The sequence below is a fragment of the Engystomops pustulosus genome, chromosome 7 (assembly GCF_040894005.1).
Source record: "Engystomops pustulosus chromosome 7, aEngPut4.maternal, whole genome shotgun sequence".
In the NCBI taxonomy this organism is placed as follows: Eukaryota; Metazoa; Chordata; class Amphibia; order Anura; family Leptodactylidae; genus Engystomops; species Engystomops pustulosus.
In genome coordinates this window covers 132,120,642-132,145,708 of record NC_092417.1, presented here as the reverse complement: position 1 = coordinate 132,145,708, position 25,067 = coordinate 132,120,642, and the positions used below count along the sequence as shown (strand labels likewise).

Sequence of the window (25,067 nt, the reverse complement as noted above, 5' to 3'; positions counted from 1 at the left end):
GTAAATGTTTTTCTTCTGCTTTTGTCTTCTCTGATTCATTTGCTATTTGTTTGTCTTCCAATATCTCAGTGTGAAATACATAACTGCATTTTACACATCTCACGTCTCACATCTTCCCTTCTCCCACAACAGCTGTAATATCTTCATCGCCTTACCCCCTCCCAGACAAGGTGTCGCTCTCATTGACCTTTGGAGAGCCAAATGTTGTACATACCAAGTCGGTCACTGTAACCTCTACCTCTAGAATTAGGCATAAAAAGAGTTAAACGATGGACTATGATCAAGCGCAATTGATGCACTGAGAGAAGGCAAAAATTGAAACAAATGCTTTGCTGTGTTGCAATTAAAGTTATTGATTGTCCTTAGCTCTAGGAAAGGTAAATGATGTTCTAGGTAGATGCTGATGGCAGAAGTACAATATATATTTAATTCTAGGATGATATGTCGTAGATACTGTACATCTCTTGTAAACTGTTCTGGTTTTTGGTAAATTCATGGTAATTTTTTTAAATAGCTGGATATGATATAATTATGGTTCAGATCTCTGCTGCAAATAGATTTCTGCATATAGTACTGGGCAACAGCAAGCTAAATAGTGATGCTTTCTGCCCTGTAATACATATATCCTACTAGCTGAAGGTCACCACTATATTTAAACACCAGAGGGAGAGACTAAATACGATCTCCTGTAACCAAATTAACCCATCTGTTACCTTCTACTAGAGAACTAGTAGAAAATGCTATTTGTCCTGTCTTATTTTACTCTTATTTTTGTGTTTTAATAGTTTTGCTCATATATTCTGCTGTCACACTTGATCTAATACTCAAGCCATGAACACTTGCTGTAACCTTCACCTTTACAGGATCATGTCAAGAATGTAAAATGCATCAGTGGAACAAGTACATTTGGCTAACCTTGCACGTATGCTCAATCCACATGCCTCCCACCACCTCTTAACCTTCTGTATATCCTGTCTCCTGTGGCCCTGCATTGCCACAGGCTATTTTGTTTAATAGGAGGAGCTGAGTAAGGGTGTGCTTTTTGGAGCAAATGTGAGTTAGTGAGGCACTCAAAAGTCTGTCATCTCCATTCTGCACTGCACCAACTTCATTCCTACTGTCCTTAGCTTCTAAATTTCTACCTGCTTTTACCATGTCTAGACCCCTTACTGACCAGGAGAAGAGAAAGCAGATCAGTGTCCGGGGTTTGGCTGGAGCAGAAAATGTTTCTGAGCTAAAGAAGAATTTTAACCGTCACTTACACTTTACCCTTGTAAAGGATCGTAATGTGGCCAATACCCGTGACTACTACTTTGCCCTCGCACACACAGTCCGTGATCATTTGGTGGGCCGGTGGATTCGAACCCAACAGTACTACTATGAACATGACCCTAAGGTAAGTAGTGACACTGTATTACATGGGGCAGATGTTTTGCTGAATGTTACATAAATCCTTTAAAGTTTAAAGGGAAAGTCAGAAATAATTATTTTATAAACGTGTGGTGATAAGAAAGAAATATTCAATACATGAGGTAATTTGTATGTTAACTGGTTAGAAGTGAAATAAATCAAGGTTTGTAATAAGTGTGATAGTGACAGGTCAGGTGCTCTAGGGGTTGTTCTGGGCTCTATACAGATGTCAGTGACAGAACCTATCACCCCGGGGATTGCATTGCAGATTTTTTTTTAGAAATTACTGAAAATAGGATTGTTTTATGAGGCTAAACAATACATGGCTTTCTCCAATTGTCTTAATCACATTGTATATCCCCTATGTGTAAAGTGTAGACATTTGCATAATGAACTGTGGTCGCTATATATACAGAATTCCAAAGCAAATCAAATTCCTTTAGCAGACAATTTTAAAAACTTGTGTTTAAGATTATCCAAGCAGTCATGATATAATAGATTCTGACATATGATATCGAAGGCATCTAAAGATCCATAGATAAGGAAAAAAGAACCACAATGCAAAAAAGAAAAATTGCTTAGGTGCAGGCCCAGAACTGTGACCAGAAGTCCATCAATAAATTAAAACATGGAATACTGCAGGACTCCAAAGATATAAGGGAGAAAACGTAACAAACGTTCTCAAATGTTCTCAGCTACTTTTCAGCCACCTGAAACTGGAGCCCTTCCCAAAACTACCAAATTCCAAAGCTACTAAAATTCCTTCTGCAAAAAATGTCAAAATCTTGTGGTAAAGATTATCCAAGCAATAAGGATTGCATATATTCCTACATGTAATATAGGGTTAATGCATTTAAAGATAATATCAAAGGAAAGGTAGACAGCCCCTGTCCAGAAGAAACCCTTGACCAACTCTTTGAATAAATATTCTGTCAATTTACGTTGTTAATTTTGTCTTCAGTCTCTGTCTCACATTTTAACACCCCTATCACAAACACAGGGATGTACCGAGCATTTCTGCTGTCTGAGATTAAAGTGGGATTGTAGCCACCTTCTAGACTGAAAAAAAAATAAAATGGATGGAGACAGCAACTTATCATCTTGGCTGTTCCACTAGCTACTGATGCAGAAATATCCGCTGACTTTTGAGGAAGGCCGTCCGACTGTATTCTTCATGCTGTTCTGGAGCATTACTTCCTCACTCAACCTAGGATTGTAACCATTTTAAATTGCCACAATGTTTACTTCCAAACACCCCCAGTCTTTTGCTAATTTATATTTATTTGTTTTCATGGATAGTCCCATTACCCATTCATGCCATAATTTTTTGACCAAAAGAACTTTTCACCACTGTGTTTTAATATTTTCAATGATATTTTTAGGGTATTTTCAGAACATGTATTCTTTCTTGGCACATTTTTAAAGGGCATACCTTGGGGTAGTTAATAACGTTTATGGTACAGATATGCCTTCTATAACACAAACACGTATGTATTGTAGAATTTATGAGACTTTTATTTTAAGATCCTAGAAATTGGTAATAAGATTATGCCAATAATCTACACAGGGTATAACTAAGAGAGGCAGGACCCCATAGACGTAGGCACCTCTCTTCACAAATATAACAGCCCGTTGGTACCCTGATCTTGTTGTATATGTTGGGGTTAGCAGTTCTGGGCTGATAGTCTCCTTTATATCTTTAATGTGTCTTCTATACTGGTAAATACAGCAGTGTATATCAGCTGATGATGTTCATGTAGTACAGTGGCAGTGCTCAAAAGATAACTGTGCAGCAGTGGCATGATGTATGCAGAGGCTGAACATAAAGCTGCTGTGGTAGATGATGCTTCTCATATCATAGAAATATCCTGGATCTTCACTGCATAAAGATCCTTGCAACTTCTTTGTAAATGTATGAATTCACGTGCACCAGACTCCCCCTTGTGGTGAAAGCAAGCTATGGCTTCGAAAAAAGCAGCAATTTTGGAGAATGCTATGGCAATATCACATTATTCCTTGTAGTCATTTTATGGAATTGAAAAACTATAACTGCAAAACATGTAGGATCTTTGTATCCATAATGGATTGAATTTCCCGACCCTTATGTCACTTTTATGAAAGTGTGCAAGAATCAGAAAGGGGAGCGAATTCACAGCTTGATAGATTAATTTTAATTTTCGCCAAAAATTTACATAGTTACATACTTTAATTATGAAATGCATCAGAAGTCGTGACCACACAAAGCTGCAGACAGTTTTAGGTGTTGGCTCTAGAGATCTGTGTAACCATAACTTTTTGAAAACCTCATTCAGAGTGCTCTGGTGTGTGAGATCATCCACTGAATGCAGCATAGCCCCTATCTGCTCTAAGTCACTGTAGCTGTTTCTGTTTCAATACTGCAGCAGTTACTCAGGGGAAAGGGGTAGTGCAGCTTCACATTGAAAATCTCACACATAATCACATCAGAATGCTATGAATCCTCGTACAATCCTGGAATATAAATGCATTTTTCACAGTCCTGATGCGGTTAACAATACACGCAAAGATATAATCACACAGCACTCCAAGACTGCTACCTAAGGCTACATGCACACAGGATATAGTTTTATATGGGTTATAAACAACGGGTCCTTTTCCTGAATTCGTCCTCTGTAGGTGTTCTGGTTTTGTGTAAACCATATGTATGTGTCCAACTGATTTAAGGTCCTTATAAAATACAGAAGGCTGGCAAATTGTGTTATTGGCTTGTTGAGGTCACTTGATTTTGTGTTACCTAGCAACCGATCCACAAATATGGATAGCATGTGGATGACACCTGTTTGGCGTCAGTATTTTTCACATCTCTATAGACTCCTATGGAAGACAGTTCACAAATACGGACAGAAATAAGATTTGCTTAAAAAAAACCTCACATACAGATAAAGGACCTGTGAAAATAACAGCAGTGTATATAACTACATTAAGTAACATTGAAATGTGAGATTGCTATATAAAATGCATATGAGACATTTAGCCTAAGGCCTCTAAAAAAGGGCATTTTTTTAGACGCAAAAAAGGCCACCGGAAAATATTTAATGTGAAATAGCTGTATCACCACAACGAGAACATTTTATGTTTTTGCGGCACTCCATAGGTCTTTGGAACTGGAAAAAAATGGGCTGCATAAGGTGGGACTCCGTTGTCCACCACATGTGACCCATTTTTGCAATGGGTTGCCCAGGAGACCGGGTCATGTGGGAGGGTGTGACCTGCATGGATTTGCAGCAGTTTTTGCAGAAATCAAGAGAAGATGAATGTGAAGAGATCAATTGCATTATTCAACTACCGGATACAGCAATGTAGTCTAAACTTGCAAAATGCATACTGTGGTGTACATGAGGCCTAACAAAACCGTATTTTAAGAGAATTATATAGGGGTTATCAAAAAATGATCATTTAGGTGCCTATGATGTCGACATTAAATATGGATTCAATGAATACAGTTATCGATTAAGATAAAAAAAGTGGATACAAACACCAATATTACAGAAATTATATACAGAACATTCCATTCAGCAAATATAAAATAGTTAGGAAAAACTATAGGGAGATTTATCTTTACACTATCAAGCAATGCTTCTAAAACATGTTTTGGAGAGTAGGGATACCCCAAGATCCAGGAGGAATCAACATAAAGAAATTTGGAAATCCTAGAATCCTTTTGCAACTCCCCAATTGGAGGCCCCCACACTAAAAAAAAAAACACATTTAATTTTTTTTATCATTTACAGAATATGGGACGCACAACCCAGGCCTTATACAATAGAGTCAGTAAAAACATATAGAATATGAAATATGTATATCAATTTCTTTGTCTGTTTAAATGTTGTCCATTACAACACTGCAAAGAGTAAAACCCTCTTTTTGTAAGGCTACATGTACACAACTGGCTTTAGGGGCCCCCATAGCGGTCAATTCCATTCCATTCTGGTATACAAGGAGTGGCGCACGACTAGGCAATTGCAACTTTTTGAGGTTTTTCTAATACAATAGAATTTATTGTAGCCTCGTAAAAACACAGGCACAAAATTTCCTTTTTACCTTTCTGTTTATCACAGACATGAGCAGTGTAAAAATTCAATGGGGCACATGTATCAAACTTTGAGACTTTTCATGGTGCCTGTTTTAAAAAGTCGCACATTCACTAAAACGCCACATGAATCAATAAGGCAAAACTGCTAAGATACATCTGACCAGCAAATAAGGGAAGAAAAGTCCCCCAAAACAGACAGACAAAGATAGAATTATGATACATGTGCCCCAATGTCTCCCTATACTTTCTTGTATAAATATCGGGAGAAAAAATTCTCATAAGGTTTCTTATACCAGAATTGTGAAGGACTTTGTACATCCCCTACAACCACCAAACAAGAATAAAATGCCAGACAATGGGGCACATTTACTTACCCGGTCCTGTTGCGATCCCGATCCGGACTGTTCGACGAGGATGAAGTCCAGCACGATTCACCAAGATTGTGCGCCCGATATCCTGCATGTGTTGCTTCCCCTCTGAGGTCCGCTGGAGTTCACCTTCTTCTTCTTTCCGGTGTATTTGCATTGCTTGCGACACATTTTAAATTTTGAATTTTAAATCCTGTGCTTAGTCCGAATCAGTCGGGTTGTCAGATGGCCATGCCCCCTGATTTGTGTCGCATGAAAGTCTGCGTGATTGCGCCAAAATCCGATCGTGTGCCCCACTATGTAATACTGTAATGTGAAATTCTGCAATAAATATCTAATCAGTCTAGCGAACCTTTAGCTTTTGGGTCACCTCATAATGTTGATAGACATTTTGAAGAAAAATCTATATAGCAGGCAACTAACAGAAGCACTGCAATCATAGTTAGTCACATGGACCTCAGATCCTCCGATTTGCTGTGACTGAATTAAGTGAATCTTACAAGAAGTCTTAGAAGGCTGAATATACCAAGCAAGTCTTAAGTCTTAAAATCACTTGTCAGGGTAATTTATCCTTTTCACACTTTGGTTTGATCAGAGCTTTGTGTGTGATGACAAACAGGGAACTGGGATTAGGCAATGACTGCATAAGCCAGGCAAAAGGTTCAACTGAACATAACAATTTATGCTGTCTGTCAATGCTACATTTACAGACAATGCTTTATAAATCTTAGCGCAGAATTCTGGGATCAGTTTCCATGTTTAATGTAACAACTTCTTCCTTCATACCTTATACTGTCATGTCAATTTAGAGAGCAATTTATGAGCACTTGATTTTTTCAGATATAATAAAACCTCCATTAAACATTTGATGGATTTTTTAAGGGGTACTCAACTGTAACATTGAAAATATCTAAAGTATATCAACATAAAACCTTTATTTTGGGAAAAAAATGCGATGATCTCAATTAGAAAACAGCAATGACTGTAGACAGAGAAATATTATAATTACATTTTCTGAAGGTTACAGCAATCACCCTTGAGAAGGAAGTGCACAGGTCTCAGGCCTCATTCACACTGCTGCAATGGGGGCCGTGATCAGGTTGCATGATTTCCCCCATAGATTTCAATGGCTCCCGGTCACCGTGAACGCACAAGGCCGCTCTTCTGCCTAAAGAGGAATAGGGGTGATGAGCACTCACCCCTCCCTCCTACTACTTTTCACTCTGTGCAACCCGGGATCTGGTCCGGGTGAGTACACAGCTGGGTAAATGAGCCCTCTCACATCTCTGGTGGGATTTTGGTTCCCTCTTCTTGCAGTCTCTTCTAAAGTTCTGTGACTGGTGTGGGTTTCTTGGCCATAATTTGGTCACCAAGGATTTTCCAGAGGTTTTCCATTGGGTTTAGATCAGAACTCTGGGGTGGCCATTCCATTGTTTCAATGTTTTCTGTTTCAAGTAACTGCTTTATTCATTTTGCTGTGTGACAGTGGGCATTTTTCTTCATGAATATTACTGGCTGATTGAGTTGAATGCAAAGAAGGAACCAATTGTTGTTAAAGAAGGTTCTGATACACACTTGCATTCTCTCTGCCATGTAGCTCCTGCTGCAGAAAACATTTCCAAACCATTATACTTCCTTCACCCCCATACAAAAAGTCATATGGAACAATAGGAGTAAGCGGCCTGCTCACAAGAGCTTACAGTCAATGGCTACATTCACATTAACGTGTGCCGGAGAGAGGAGGAGAGGGTGAATACAGCTCATCCCCGTCCCTCTTTATAGAGAAACATGGGGCACGGCGCCGCATTCCGGTAAAAGATAGGACGTGTCCTATCTTTTCCTGGGGTACGGAACGGCCATATATACGGCTGTGTGAATGCAGCCTATGTGTGTGAATGGTGAGTCTAACCTTTTGATTCTATGGTCACTGCAACATTGAGACCTTATATGATGGACAGATCCTGACCCTGTTCAGTGCTGAACTGGCAAGCAACTCCCGCTGCAGTGTTTAAACAATGGAGAATGTCTGCATTATACTGTCTTTTCTTGCATTTGTATTTGGAGGGCGACCAGTCTTCTTGGGGGACTTTAATGAGTTTTTGACATTATAAAGATGCAATATTGTACAATTCACGGACTTGGAATGACTAATTCTTTTGCTGTGGCTGATAGGGTCACCTCTTTGGCCTTTATTTGAACAACCTGCTTCCGGAGGGTTTCAGTCACTTCGGAACGGCAAACTATTTTTCCAGAGTCAGTGAAAACTGGAATGTTAGACTGCCTGTTAAATAGGGTTTATCAGATAATTAATGAAATTACCACCAGGTGCCAGATTAACACGAATATCTTCCAGGTATCTGAAAGTGTTCTCTAATTTGGATCAGTGTTCTGTTACAATAATCTAATTTATACTTTATTTCTGTGCTTTAAAATACATAAAAGCTAAAAATACTGCCATTTTACACATGTTAGGATATTTCCACATAGCGCAACTCAATAACCTTGACAATTAGGAAATTGTGTGTTATCTAATTTTGATCTCCAGTGTATATATATGTATATAGAGAATAATATGTACTACAGAAATTAGTCTTTTCTCATTCATTTAAATACAAAAATGGTGCCCTGCACAACCAATGTAGAATGCCAACATACTAACTATGAACGTCTATAATACGAGATAAAGATCTGTGTCAATAGGGCAATAAGTATAAGTCTTTTCTCATTCATGCCTCAATGTTACTTAACAATAGTTATACATGACTTAAAAGGACATTTACCACCAGGATCCACTCTTTGTTAAGCTTCTTATGCCCAGGTTTTTTACAAAAAATAGGCTATTAAAATTATGCAAATGAGCCTTAGGAGCGCCATAGGTGTTATTGAGGCCAGGAGCCCCTTGAGCTCATTTGCATAATTTTTAATGCCTTTTTTTCTTAAAAACCAGGAAATTGGAAGCTTAAAGAAGAGTGGATCCTGTCAGAATGGGCACACACCAGTACGTCAGTGTGCTTGGTTTACAATGGTGGTAGGTGTCCTTTAAATTCTGGATAATTTTCTGGTACCATTATTAATGTGTTTCTTGCAATTTTGTATTACAGAGAATCTACTACCTCTCCTTGGAGTTTTACATGGGCCGCACACTCCAGAATACTATGGTAAATCTGGGCCTTGAAAATGCCTGTGATGAGGCCACATATCAGGTACATATCATGATTAACATTCTCTACATGCTAACACTACACACTGTATATAATAAATCTGTTGTAATATGGTGTCAAGTCCCACGAGGCTTGTTACCACCTGGATATAGAATACATTGCAGCATTACTTTCTAATTCTAGAAGGTGCTTTAGAATGAAACAGTGGTGTTTATGGTATTTATTTATGTGTGGTGTTACATATACAATATAAAGAGAGTTTTGTTTCTTTCTCTTTTTAGCTTGGATTGGACATGGAAGAGCTTGAAGAAGTTGAAGAAGATGCTGGCCTAGGAAATGGTGGTCTAGGAAGACTGGCAGGTGCGTATGAATTACATATTGTATAACCAATGAAATATTCTATTGGTTGGAGGCTTATTGTAACAATTGCTGTATAGTGCCACTCGTGTTGTACATACTGGGAAAAGTATAAAATGCTCTAAGGTCAAAGAAGATCATAAGACAGGAAGGGAATACCGAATTTCTACAAGTAGCATTGGAGTACATTTACAGGTGGCAGATTTGTTAAAAATAATTGTTGCAAAATATTCACTATATAGGGCTCTGCAGAAATTCATGTGGATACTGTGGAAACATACCCATTAAAATTTATGGGGCAGACATTCAGTAATAGAAATTCTAGAGAAAATTAAATCCCATACACACACAACAGACACGTCACTTATGACTTTGTAATGCACATGTGATGCAGATGATGCCCTGCTGTACCCTCCCCTCTTCCCCCGGGCCATAGTAGTATTGTGGCATCAGGAACCAGCTAACACTCTTTGAAATGACCACATATTGGATTTTTGAGAAGATATCAAGCTTTGCACTACAAATCATTGCAAATATTGCAAAGTAGAGATTTGCAACTTATTGCCCCTGGAGGGCATCCCTGGCCCATGGGCAACAATCTGTTCTGTGGCGCTTCTGTTCCCGACATTAGTCCTGTCATTAATGATGATGTCCCATTCCTTATGCATGTGACATCTAGACTAGACACATTTGAGATTAGGGACTGGTCCAGACTTCATGTGCACAGTGAATGTGACATCATCACTATCGGTTCTTGGAAACAAAGACACAGAGGAAGGTACACGTTGATTGTGTACCCTCCTGATAAGTTACAATTCCCCTTTTTTTGACTTTGTCAATTAGGGTCTCCTTGCAGGCATGTGATGCTCCACTAGAGGATTCTGGGAAATATGAAAATGCATTTTCCAGGATAGAACAAGGAAAAAAAATGCCTTTTTTGCTACCTTGTAAGACAGCCCCTTAACATCAAGCATGACTTTCAGGATGCCTAATGACATGATGCAGGATTAAAGCCAAACCAATGTAACAATTTCAGAATGAACAGATTCCCGACTGTAGACAGCGCTGTGAGTTGTCCTACAAGGTAGCAAAAGAGGCATTGTTTTCCTTGTTCCATCTTGGAAAACTTTTCTTTCATGTTTCCTGGAATCCCTTAGTGTAGCATCAATGGCTATTAGATTATTACCCATTCATTTAGGAATATATATCCATATGATCTACATTCATTTTAGTCATAATAATATGCTTGAGAATATTTAACCTTTATGAAGTGTGTCCTCTTTTACAATACGATTACAATAACATTGTTGTAAATGAATATACCATCAAAGTAAACTTACCACCAAGCACACTGACATACTGGTGTGTGTCCCCTTTGGCACGATCTGCTCTTTTTTAAGCTTCCTATGCCCTTGTTTTTAAAGAAAAAGTGTTTTAAAAATTATGCAACTGAGCCTGGGGGGCTTCAGGATCCATTAACTTATATGTCACACACCAGCATGTCAGTGTGCTTGGTTTAAAAACCATTATCCATGTGGGAGATGTCCCTTAAAGCATGCATGTACAAATTCTGAACCATTTCTATTCTGCTTTCTGCCAGGGAAGTTGTGAAAAATGACATTAATCGAATATACCAGTGTGATGGTTTGCACATGTGGATATCTACAAAAATAAAAGAAAAACTTCAACTAATGCATGAAAATACAACATTAATTATTTTTACAGCTAAATTAATGTGCTTTCCATATTTTTCTCAGCATGTTTCCTGGACTCCATGGCCACCCTTGGATTGGCTGCATATGGTTATGGAATCCGATATGAATTTGGAATTTTCAACCAGAAGATATCCAATGGCTGGCAGGTTTGTTACAGAGGAAGTTTTTTCACACAGTGGGAAAGGGAAGTACTCAATGCACGCTGTAACGGTCTATGTATCTGCAGCACAGAGTGGTACTGGTAACTCCATCCACAATCCTTCAGACTAATTAGCATAATTTTAAAAGTAGATTTTAGAAGGAAAGAGCCCATGGATAATATATACAGGAACATCAACAGTAGAAATGGGCGAATTGATTCTAACGATGCTAAATTTGTTTAGAATTGGGGGTAGTGTTCCTCAATGTATGGGGGAAGTGTTCCTCACTGTATGGTCGTAGTGTCCCTCACTGTATGTGGGTAGTGTTCCTCACTGTATGGGGGTAGTGTTCCTCACTGTATGTGGGTAATGTTCCTCACTGTATGGCTGTATTCTTCACTGTATGGCGGTAGTGTCCCTCACTGTATGGGGGTAGTGTTCCTCACTGTATGGCTGTATTCTTCACTGTATGGAGGCAGTGTTCCTCACTGTATGGGGGGAGTGTCCCTCACTGTATGGCTGTATTCTTCACTGTATGGCGGTAGTGTCCCTCACTGTATGGGGGTAGTGTTCCTCGCTGTATGGCGGAAGTGTTCCTCACTGTGGGGCGGTAGTGTTCCTCACTGTATGGTGGTAGTGTCCTTCACTGTATGGTGGTAGTGTTCCTTACTGTATGGGGGTTGTGTGCCTCACTGTATGGGGGTACTGTTCCTCACTGTGTGGTGGTAGTGTCCCTCACTGTATGGAGGTAGTGTTCCTCACTGTATGGAGGTAGTGTTCCTCACTGTATGGAGGTAGTGTTCCTCCCTGTATGGGGTTGTGTCCCTCGCTGTATGGAAGCAGTGTCCCTCACTGTATGGAGGTAATGCTCCTCACTGTATGAGGGTAGTATTCCTCATTGTATGGGGGTAATGTTTCTCACTGTGTGTCAGTAGTGTCCCTCACTGTATGACGGTAGTGTTCCTCACTGTATGGAGGTAGTGTTCCTCACTGTATGGAGGTAGTGTTCCTTACTGTATGGGGGTAGTGTTCCTCACTGTATGAGGGTAGTATTCCTTACTGTATGGGGGTAGTGTTCCTCACTGTGTGTCGGTAGTGTCCCTCACTGTATGGAGGTAATGTTCCTCACTGTATGGGAATAGTGTTCCTCGCTGTATGGCAGTTGTGTTCCTCGCTGTATGGCAGTAGTGTTCCTCGCTGTATGGCGGTAGTATTTCTCACTGTATGGTGGTAGTGTTCCTCACTGTATGGCGGTAGTGTTCCACACTGCGTGGGGGTAGTGTCCCTCACTGTATGGGGTAGTGTTCCTCACCGTATGGAGTTAGTGTTCCTCACCGTATGGAGGTAGTGTTCCTCACTGTATGGCGGTAGTGTCCCTCACTGTATACGTCATGGGGAGGGACAATCCCCGGCAAGACGGCAGCCATTTTTTTTAAGCTGCCGGCAGCTAGCACCGACCGCGGGTGTTAACGGTAAGCCTTTGTGTGCAATATGCAGCAAAGACTTACTGGCTATGGAGAGGGCTCAGCCCGTGAGCCCTCTCCATGCACCCGGCATGTGACGTACCGTTACGTCACATGCTGTGATTCCTTATGATTCGATTCGGTTCAAATCGATTTTTCTTTGAAAATTCCGCGAACAGGGTCGAATAGAATTTACGCAAATTCACCCATCTCTAATCAACACAGTCCCTGTGCCTGGATCTTTGACTAAGGTTTATCCTGCTTGACTTTGATGGCAGATTTCCTTTAAGTCACTGTTTATCAGCCACCAAAAACATCACATCTGTCGGGTTGCCGAGGTGGACCCCCAACAATCTGATATTGATGACCTATCTTAGGCTCATTAATATTTTAAGCATGGAATACCAGTTAAGGATTCCTCTATTTCAGATAATTATGGTGTTAATAGAAGACTTTGAAAAACGTCTGATGCACTAACAATGACACAGAAGCAGAATTCTTTTTCTGGTTTTATTTGATAAAAAAAAACATTAATATAAATGGTACAGTTGACATCTGCTTGTGAAACATTATCACATTCAATATAATATATAGTGAATACCAATATAGAGAAATGGACACATATTGGGCATGAAACATTAAGATATAAGGACAGGAAGTTCCCAGCAATATTCTTTCACATGTTTTGCATGTAACTTTTTCCTTTAATTACAGTTACCTATTACCTAATACATGGAAATTGAAACAGGTTGCAGCATGTATTTACTTTATAGATAGAATTTAGCACAGTAGTTATTAATTCAGAAGTAACATATGCCTGGAATAAACATCTGTGAGTATAGCACATTTTATAGTACTGAAAAAAATGACAGCAACTGGCCACTGGTCACCGGTGTATACCACCAATGTGAGTGTATTAAAATATTCCGTAACTTTTATTAGAAATATAATAAAATAGTGCTTAATCTTTTTCTCCACGTTTGGATCTCCCAGGAAGAAACTAAGTCTTCTCATGAAATGTATGTCGGGAACGTTAGGTTCTTGATGTAGGCTAGGCCTAGCTGTAATAGTTTTGCACTTACCCGAAATAGTCTGATAGTTAATGGTTCAAACCCAATGTAATTGTGGTGCGGGAGAGTCAGTTGATCTCTCCACTTCACCACCACATGATTGGGCTGCACTCGCTCTGCCTCATGCTGCTGTCTGGAACCAACAGGGCCGGACAAAGGTTGGTGGGGGCTCCTGGGTGCAAAATATGGTGGGGGCCCCCATTGGATGTAGTCCAGATAGGGAACAGCAATCACTATATACCACTCCTATGCAATAACTATATACAGCCTCTCCAGTTATCACTATATACTGCGCCCAGTATTCACTATATACAGCTCCCCCAGAAGTCACTATATACAGCTCCCCCCAGCAATAACTATATACAGCTCCCCCAGCAATCACTGTATACAGCCCCCAGTAATCACTGTATAAAGCTCCCCCAGCAATCACTGTACACAGCTCCCAGTAATCACTATATACAGCTCTCAGTAATAAATATATAAAGCTCCCCAGCAATAACTACATACAGCCCCCTTTCAATAGGTATTAGTGCACATCAGATAAATGGGAGGGTGCTTGAGGGTTAGGGATCCAACTCTAATATATATGCAGCCCCCGACATTACCTATATACAGTCCCACAGCATTAACTATATATAGCCCCCTATAATAACTATATACACCCCCCTATAAAAACTCTATACAGCCCCCTATAATAACCATACACCACTTATAACTATATACAGCCACCCTATAATTACTATATACACTCACCGGCCACTTTATTAGGTACACCTGTCCAACTGCTCGTTAACACTTAATTTCTAATCAGCCAATCACATGGCGGCAACTCAGTGCATTTAGGCATGTAGACATGGTCAAGACAATCTCCTGCAGTTCAAACCGAGCATCAGTATGGGGAAGAAAGGTGATTTGAGTGCCTTTGAACGTGGCTGGTTGTTAGTGCTAGAAGGGCTGGTCTGAGTATTTCAGAAACTGCTGATCTACTGGGATTTTCACGCACAACCATTTCTAGGGTTTACAGAGAATGGTCCGAAAAAGAAAAAACCTCCAGTGAGCGGCAGTTCTGTGGGCGGAAATGCCTTGTTGATGCCAGAGGTCAGAGGAGAATGGGCAGACTGGTTTGAGCTGATAGAAAGGCAACAGTGACTCAAATCGCCACCCGTTACAACCAATGTAGGCAGAAGAGCATCTCTGAACGCACAGTACGTCGAACTTTGAGGCAGATGGGCTACAGCAGCAGAAGACTACACCGGGTGCCACTCCTTTCAGCTAAGAACAGGAAACTGAGGCTGCAATTTGCACAAGCTCATCGAAATTGGACAGTAGAAGATTGGAAAAATGCCCCTTGGTACCAATTGAGCATCGTTGCAACGCCACAGCCTACATGAGTATTGTTGCTGACCATGTCCATCTCTTTATGACCACAATGTACCCAACATCACATGGCTACTTTCAGCAGGATAATGCGCCATGTCATAAAGCTGGAATCATCTCAGACTGGTTTCTTGAACATGACAATGAGTTCACTGTACTCAAATGGCCTCCACAGTCATCAGATCTCAATCCAATAGAGCATCTTTGGGATGTGGTGGAACGGGAGATTCGCATCATGGATGTGCAGCCGACAAATCTGCGGCAACTGTGTGATGCCATCATGTCAATATGGACCAAAATCTATGAGGAATGCTTCCAGCACCTTGTTGAATCTATGCCACGAAGAATTGAGGCAGTTCTGAAGGCAAAAGGGGGTCCAACCCGTTACTAGCATGGTGTACCTAATAAAGTGGCCGGTGAGTGTACAGTCCTATTATAAATAAATACAGTCCCCCTAAAAAAACTATATATAGTCCTCCTATAACAACTATAAACAGTCCCCCTATAAGTATATACAAACCCCCAATTAAACTACATAGATCCCCCTATAATAACTACTTACAGCCCCATATAATAACTATATACAGTCCCCCTACAATAACTATATAGAGTCCCCTATAATAACTATATACAGTCCCCCTATAATAACTATACACACCTCCCTATAATAACTACATATAGCCTCCCTATAATAACAATATACACCCCTTTAATAACTATATACACCCCTTATAATAACTATATACACCCTCCCTATAATTAATAACTATACAACCCCCCATAATAAATATACTCAATCCCCCTATAATAACTATATATAGTCTTAGATAAAATACTAAAATTGTACTCTACTTCCATCATTCCCTCACTGTGCGCCATCCTCATCTTCCCTCGCGGTGTCAGGGTGGATATCGGATGCAAACAATGATGGCGGCGCCCTGCTACAGGCGGCGCTGTCGTCACGCCACCTTGACGTCACACGCTGTGATGTCACACTCAGTGCCACCAGCAGCAGGGCACCTCCATCTTTGCTTACATGCGATCAACATTGGCAGAGCAGGGAACTTATTGTTCCCTCACTCTGCCATAGACGAAAGTCAGGCGCATCGGCGCGATGCGGCCCGTGGAGCCGGGAGCCAAGTACAATGTTGGCGATAAGGACAAAGTGGTGGGGGCCCCGGGGAACGCACCCTGGGAGCCCCCCCTATGATCCAGCCCTGGGAACCAATTCTAGTGGCATTGAGAAGCAGGGGTTTGCTGTGTACAGCCGTGGCATATATACATTGTACTTGCTAGGAGTTCTAGTTTGAGATGTCTAATGCCACTATCTAGGGAATACTAGGAGCACCATCACTATTCCTCTGAATGTAACCTGCTGGAGAAACTCCAGGGTTAGTTAAATAAAAGGGGGTAGTATTACATAAGTAAGGGGGTCCCCATCTTAGAAACAGCTCCCATGTGTTATCTATCACTAATCTATGGTGAAGTAACCATTTTTAAGTGAGAAATTACCACATTACGCAAACATGGAGAACAAGATTTTTGTTCTATTTTATTGTATATCTAATAAAAAATAATATGTTAATACTCTCACATCTTTCCCATCTTCTCTCTCTTCTTTTCTGAAAAATAGTGCATTTTATATACCGTATTAAGTATGTTTTATATTGCTGTATATTCTTTCTGTTGAATCAGTAACCCTAGATCTGGAATGCAATATGCACAAGAGTCCATAAGATTATGAGATTGGCTAGTTGAATACTTATTGATCGCAGCTAAACAAATAAGCCTGAGAGAGCGTTAGGAGTAACATATTGAGAATGTCCTTGAATGGTTCACCGTAAAAATGACAGTTGTGCCAAAGAAAATGGTTTACAAGTTTGATTTTGTTGTAGTACAGTGGGAATGGCTTTGGTTGCTATGGATTATACATTTTTTTTTGTTATGGACCAGTTTGTGTTAATGTTCCCCAAGGTGCACATCGGCATTGAAACCATGGCAACTATCAGCAATCAATTTTTACCTGTCCACTCCAATTTATACAAAAAAGCAATTATCCTGTGTTTTATAGATAGCTCTGGATATAATTTTGATAAGTTAGATAATATACAATACATATATAAGAAGAGTGCAATGCATATTTTTTCTCCGGAGATTCATATAGACATAGACAACACTATATTCCAAGAACCTAAATTATAACATGAAGAAAAGGCCACATTTACTTAGCCTAGAGGTGCCACCTGATGATATAGTATTACATGACCAATAGACCATCCGCCACAGTGGGGCACTACATGTAATTGTGTGATTGACACATTTTAAAACCCATATTTTGTGCAATAGATTACTAAGCAACATGTCTCTTGATGGATATTTATATTGTATCTGTGCCCTTTCTATCATATACCCTTGGGATCTTCCTGCACCCTGCAGTGAGCTTGTCTCTCAACCTTGTATCAGTAAGGCCTTTTTCCAGAATGGAAATAGATGTTCTTTTGGTGAACGATGGTTCATCTATGGAAGCATATAAGAGACTTGCATAAATAGAAATTCCATTACATAGACAAGAAATAAAAGACTAACAAAAAGCATGTATCAGAAAAATACCAATAGGTTAGTTCTTAGTCTGCTAGCTAATTCAGTTGCAATAAATAGTAAACGTTCCCGGAGTCAGATATTCCCATGGTAGATGTGTACCACTCACGTCCCATGACCGTTTTCAGCTGTTATACTATATCTTAAAACAGCCTACTTTCATCAAAATTAGAGTTGTAATCAGAGCACCTCGAGGCTCTGCCACTAACTAAATTATGTACACCTCGGTGCCTCCTGGCACTGCCTACAGATCACTATTGGAATCTCGTGCATCTCCTCTGTCGCAGTGCAAGGAAAGGTATTTTAGCGCATGCACAAAATTTTCAGAGAGAACCAGTGACTTTACCGGCTGTCAAAGCAGTCCGTAGGAGTTGTCAGGAGGCATTGAGGCGTGTATAATTTAGTTTGCAGTGGAGTGCACCTCGACCTGATTAGCATATTTTTAAATGTAACTCCCAAAATTAATGTAAATTCCATAAAATTGTATTTTAGAAGAATATAAGAAGATTACCAATATTGATAACTTACTGTTCACTGTGTAGCAGCCACACCAAAATTCTGCATCTCACCTCTAATTCTCTTCAGTTTGAGCTGAGCTGCAGTACTATGGCACAGCCACTATACAGTAAATGTTTTGCAGTGCCACAAATAGATAAGGAGCCAACGTAAATCAAATACTTTGACTTTGGCTTTTTGGTGTAATCATATATCCTCCTGAGATTCTGGGAACCATATGTGATGCCCATGGTACTATTTTTTTTAAATTCAGTTGTGTAACTTTTGGAAACAAAATATTCTGTGTGGGAGGATACCAGGGCTGTTCTGAGTCACTGAGTACAGACTTGTCATTACATGAAAACACATTCATGTTAATGAAATGCCAGTTAAGGATTTCTCTCTTTGTCTGGATTAGGATATTAAACAGATCAATGAATGTCTGCGCTATGTCCAGACATAACCCAACAATGGTGCCGGGTAGAGGAAAAGGATAAAATACACAGAGTACTATTTAGATGTAGTGCAGTTTCCTTTGTTACATAAAGATCTTGCCTATGGTAGATTTGACTGCCAGTTACTTAAAGGGGTACTCCCAAGAAGACAAGATTCTTAAATATACTCAGGATAACAAAATAACACATTCTCGACTTCACTTTTATGAACAAAAATGCAGCATTTCACAGATATAATTCCAACCTGTCTCTATCATTCCTGCTGTACACAATTTCAGTTGCCCCTGGATCTGACCATAAATCAGAAGTCTAGGCAGGAAATATTGTTCTCCTGTCTGACGCCGCACTGATCTCCTCTCTGCCTCCAGCTCCCTCCCTTGCATTCCAAGATAAGCTCACACACACAGACTTCCTGCCGGCAAGCAACGACATGAGGAGAATAAGCCTACAAGCTGCAGGCAGATAAGGTCTTTATCCAGGAGAGGGGGAGGGAGGCACAGCAAAGCTGACAGTATGTATTGTGGCTGTGATAGTAGAGCTGAGAATGTCATGTGCTACATGCTTCTCATGGATCTCATCATCTCTCATCTCTGATCTGTCTCATCTCTCTTTCTCTGTGTCAGATACCAGTGAATGTTCAGAATCTAAGTGAAAGTGTGTATAAATCTGGACCCTGATAATCTAACCACCTTGTCAGCACACAGCATCAGCATCTGGAATTTTACACTGACCAGTTTAGGGAATGATAGGTTCTTAAAATGCAAATAAACTGAGTAAAATTGAAAAGTAAGGGGTTAAAAATGATTTTTATTGTGTAAACATTACTAGGGGATTGAAATTTGAGAATTTTTCTTTCATGGGCAAACCCCTTTAATTCATTAATTTATCATCAAAATCAAGCATGATACACTTAAATCCAGGCACTGTGACTGTGGTAATCTTCTTACTTCTTAACAATTTCCCCTTCACAATTTCCCCTTCCCCTCCACGTCCTCAGCATCCCTCCCTCCATCCCCCCTCTGCCTGATGTAATCTTACTGCAGCAGAGGAAGTTTCCACACATGATGTGTGTGGGGAAGGGCTCCTGTACACTGTAACAGAGCCCTTCTAGCTCATTAGAATAATTTTAAAAGATGATAGTAAAAGGATGGAGGTCATGGATAACACATATAAGATTACCACAGTCTTGGTGCCTGGATCTATGAGTAAGTGTCCCTGGTTTATTATATTTGCTTCTTGCACTGTCAATTCCATCTCTTTGTACTAATGTGTATACTCTACAAATTATGACTATGATTATTCTTGCATCTATTCATTACAGGTAGAGGAGGCTGATGACTGGCTAAGGTATGGAAACCCATGGGAAAAGGCGCGACCAGAGTACATGATTCCTGTGCACTTCTTTGGAAAAGTCCAACACACCCCACAAGGTGCACAGTGGGTGGATACCCAGGTGAGGATAATAAAAAACTTTTTTAGTCTTAGTTTGACAGTATAGGGCAGTGGTGGCGAACCTATGGCACTGGTGCCAGAGGTGGCACTCAGAGCCCTTTCTGTGGGCACTCAAGCCAATCGCTCCAATTTCACCAAACAGGACCAAATCCACCAAATCTTCATGCAGTCCCAAACAACTTAAGGGATGCTGCTGTCAGCGCTATTTTAAAGCTACAATTCATTGGCTGTTTGAAACAGTGGGAAAAGTGAGAAGGTATTGACAGAACTGCATTGTCTTTAGAGGTCATCCTGCTGACCCACCATTCTTCCTGGAGAGAAGCTACAATGATGGTCTGATTTTATTTGCCCACCCTTTTTCAACTGTATTGGTGGCCTTAGCAGAGCCAATACAATTGAATGATGTAGAAGAACTGGTAGCAATGTTACTGGTTAGCAGTTACTGCTTGAAATACCATGTTGACACTTCCTGGTAAATACCGTATATACTCGAGTATAAGCCGACCCGAGTATAAGCCGAGGCCCCTAATTTTACCGCAAAATACTGGGAAAACCTATTGACTCGAGTATAAGCCGAGGGTGGGAAATGCATTGGTCACAGCCTCCCAGTATATAGCCAGCCAGCCCCTGCCCCAGTGTATATAGCCAGCCAGCCCCTGCCCCAGTGTATATAGCCAGCCAGCCCCTGCCCCAGTGTATATCGCCTGCCAGACCCTGTCCCAGTGTATATAGCCTGCCAGACCCTGCCCCAGTGTATATAGCCAGCCAGACCCTGCCCCAGTGTATATAGCCAGCCAGACCCTGCCCCAGTGTATATAGCCAGCCAGACCCTGCCCCAGTGTATATAGCCTGCCAGACCCTGCCCCAGTGTATATAGCCTGCCAGACCCTGCCCCAGTGTATATAGCCTGCCAGACCCTGCCCCAGTGTATATAGCCTGCCGCCGCTGCCGGACAGATCACACAGAAGATATACAGGGGTCACCGGAAAGGTGAGTTTAGATATATTTATTTTTTTGACTTGAGTATAAGCCGAGTTTGGGTTTTTCAGCACATTTTTTGTGCTGAAAAACTAGGCTTATACTCGAGTATATAAGGTAAGTGGATTTTGGTTGTAGTTTGGGCACTCGGTCTCTAAAAGGTTCGCCATCACTGGTATAGGGGAATTAACTGTAGAAACTAATGTAAAGGAAACCTACCATCAGGAATACACTAACCAAGCTCTTCCTGATGTTAGATTCCTTTCTGACTACTACACTGCCTTTAGCTAATATTTTCTCCTAACAAACTAACTAAAAACTCTATCTCTGTTTTATGAAAATTTAATTCAGGGGCTAGTGGGATTACTTCAGAGACCCCTTGGAGCTCAGCCGCACTACTCATGCCCCAGAAGTCTCACAAGATCAATTGCATTAAACAGAGATACAGTTTTTAGTTAGGTTGTTAGGAGAAAAGATTAGCTGAAGGCAGTGTAGATCTTAGTAGTCAGAAAGGAATCTACCATCAAGAACAGCTCAGTGTATTCCTGATGGTAGTTTTCCTTTAAGGACACCCGACTCACAGGCTGCCCCTAGTTACAGACGGACCTCTTTGCCCACAGTGACGTCTGGAGATGCTACCTGGATGCTTTACTTTAGTCCCAGGCTTCAATGATCGGTATAAGGTGTCTGTAAAGAAGTTTTATTGCTAATCCTTGTTCCCATGACCTCAAAAAATTTTTTGGGGGGAGATTATAAAATATACAGTTCCGACTTACATACAAATTCAACTTAAGAACACACCTAAAATACAGAAAAGCAATGATAAAAATCTTTATTTATATAGCGCCATCATATTCCATAGCACTTTACAATGATTATTTAGTACGGAGATCTCAGCACCAGTCCCATGAACCCATTCCATTATTTATGAATTGACACTTTTTTTTTCTACGCATCTAATAGATTTTTCAGTAATACAAAAGATATTTTAGTTGCTTTTAGTACTGCAGCACATCCTTCACTACAATATCCTTCATTGCAGTCAACCTAAAGCAGGTAAAAAGAAAAAAGAAAGTAGCTATTCTAACATCTAACCTTACCAAACATAGAATAAAATGTATACTTTTAATGTACATACCCACAACAGGGGTGAAACCACAGCAGTAGCAGCCATAACAGCTGCTAGGGGACCTTCAGTGTCAGGGAGCCCCACCATTCAACCGGACACACTTAAGAATAAAGGATGTGTATATTTTCTGAGGGGGTTTGGGGCACCATTCATAAGTCTGCTATGGGACAGTGCCTCTCCTATTTACCCCAATCCTCCACAACCATTTCTTTTGGCTAGTACACATCCCTGTGTATTTCTGTGGGCTCATGCGCACAGCTGTAGAATGTGCTGCTAAACTCTCCCTGTTCCTGTTTGTGCCTCGGCAGTCTTTATTCTGGTCACCGGCACATGACCGATTTTCACTTGCCTATATAACACAGACTGAAAACAGTGACCCCCATTAAGTTTTCCAGAGCTTTTTTCTAAAGCAAGTTTGCAAAGCCGTGAACTTCCTTAAATCACTTGTTTGCTCATATTCCTGGCACCCTGGACTACTTCACTAGAATGTATCACTTTACTATACACTATATACACTATACTTTAATATACACTATACTTTGCTATACAGATTCTATCAATATGAGTGTATTGTTTTTTGACTTTTTGTCTAATATGTTTGTTCTACTCTCCTTTGTAATGCTATTTTGTATGTATTGCTTTCACATCTTTTCTACAGGTTGTTCTTGCTCTTCCATATGATACCCCAGTACCAGGATATAAAAATAACACATGTAACACCATGAGGCTGTGGTCAGCAAAAGCTCCTAATGAATTCAACTTGAAGGACTGTAAGTATTTTATCACCAATTATTAATTTGATAATGTTTCCCCTGCTTGTTTTATGCCTTGCTTCTGGTAGCAATTTGAAAGCTCTTGAAGGAATTGGAATATGAAGACCCCTTGCGTTTGTTCCCTGTACTCCAAGTCTGTGACTATTATTAACATGACTTTCTACCAGGAAGATGGTGACAAGCCTGATTTATTATCCTAGACAAGTACTGTACAACACTGCACATCTAGTACAAAGATTTGTTTTCAATAGGCATCAATTTAATACCTATTTGTAGAAGTTACCGTGATGGAAATGGTCTGGTGGAGCACAGGTCTCCATTTCTTTCCATAGTCTCAGTCTAAACAGTGAATGGGCCTGTTTGTGTTGTACATATTTCAAAATGTATTATTGCTTTTTTTATTTATTACGCTTTACTTATAACATCCTCTCCATATTCATTTTTAAAATAAAAAATTTCTAAATTCTTAACTTAAATTTTCTTCTTCACTCCTTAGTTAATGTGGGTGGCTACATCCAGGCTGTTTTAGATCGTAACCTTGCAGAGAACATCTCACGTGTCCTCTATCCAAATGATAATGTAAGTAACAATTATTAAAACAAATTTTGCTTACAGCTTTTTATGTTAGAGCAAGGGGTGCAGTCTTAGACACAGCAACATCGATTGTGTATTTGGTATCGGTACACTATTATAAACGCTTAAGTGGGAATAAGCTTTGAAAATGGGGGTTATTCCAGTATACTGACCACAGCAAACAATTTAGGTCAATAACAATTATTATATGTGTATTTCTAACAAATTAGATGTGAAATTAACATGAAAGAAAAAATTCAGATATCAAGATTCTTGTGGGACCAAAGGGTCACAGCACATCTCTTCCTGCTTCGTGGCAAAAATCCCAGTATTTTCCTGAAGCCACCACAAGGGGAACTGCAACTGCATAATTACTATGTAGATAGAGACCCCTAGTAGTGACTGCAGGCAGCCAATTTTCTAAATTAATATATTAAAAAAGGGGATTCATAGCTGTAGAAAGAATTGATCAATGTTTTATTTTATTAAAAATATTACTCAACTGTGAAAATTGATTTGGGAGTCCTAAATGAATTTATGCTATGATATCTGTGTAGGCTTTATATTCCTGCATATTATCTGCTATTTTACTGACTGAAAATAAGTATTCTATGCTCAGCGTTAACAGTGGGATTAACATCGTTAAGAGTCAGGATGCACATATAAGGGGGAATTTATCCCTGCTTGTATGCCAGTTTTCTGGTATAGAAGCAGTGAAATAATTGCAAATTCTTGCGCACTGCACACTGCAGCTATATCACACACGCACATGGCGTGGAGGGAGTATAGAAGGGCCCAACCACAGGCTGAATGGGGGGGCACAGGGCATTTCTGCCTGTGCCTGCATACTTTTAAAAACCTACTTTCACAAAAACCACTCCAGGTGGCATAGTTTTACCCAGCGTCCATGCCCAGTGGCCGATTAAGTGTCCCATGGACACCGGGCTGTTCACACGACTAGGGCCCCCCCCAGCCCTACCAAACCAACATGTGCCCGGATGTTAGACTTAATTACTACTCTTTATACTCTTCATCCTCTATCTCCTTAATTTTATACGGTTCATAAAGTTAAACGGTCACCATCATGCTCTTATAACCCATCTATATAGGATAGCCAATCTCATTATCTATCTGCATGAAACCTTCCGTCCTCGACTACCATCCAGACAAGATCCCCCAGACAGTGTAGGAGGTGTGGATGCTACCCCTGGCTGGCCCAGTCTCTGTGGCTCTGCTGCTGAACTCCCCCTCATGAACTCCCGCTCATAGTGTGAATACTCATTTATAAGTCGAGGCTCCTAATTTTACCATAAAAATATTTTTAAAACGCTATTGAGTAGAGTATAAGTCCCAGGATAGGAAATGCATCCGCTACTCTGCTAAAATGTCCATCAGTGGCCACTCCTCATTACTAAATAGTCCACAGGAGAGCCCCCACTTTACAGAAATGTCTACTGTAGAACCCCCCCTTTAATGAAATG

The 25,067-nt window shown here is 40.3% G+C and overlaps 1 protein-coding gene across 1 annotated transcript in view; it reads left to right on the top strand.

Moving 5' to 3' along the window:
- The first annotated feature begins 1,020 nt into the window (after positions 1-1,020).
- The window catches only part of PYGM (glycogen phosphorylase, muscle associated), a 42,664-nt gene continuing 18,617 nt past the window's right edge, over positions 1,021-25,067 (top strand). The window contains exons 1-7 of the mRNA XM_072117829.1: positions 1,021-1,396; positions 8,952-9,053; positions 9,293-9,371; positions 11,126-11,229; positions 20,003-20,134; positions 22,899-23,010; positions 23,510-23,592. Of these exons, the coding sequence (XP_071973930.1) occupies positions 1,154-1,396; positions 8,952-9,053; positions 9,293-9,371; positions 11,126-11,229; positions 20,003-20,134; positions 22,899-23,010; positions 23,510-23,592 (855 nt within the window). The 5' untranslated portion in view covers positions 1,021-1,153. The remainder of the gene's footprint in view (positions 1,397-8,951; positions 9,054-9,292; positions 9,372-11,125; positions 11,230-20,002; positions 20,135-22,898; positions 23,011-23,509; positions 23,593-25,067) is intronic.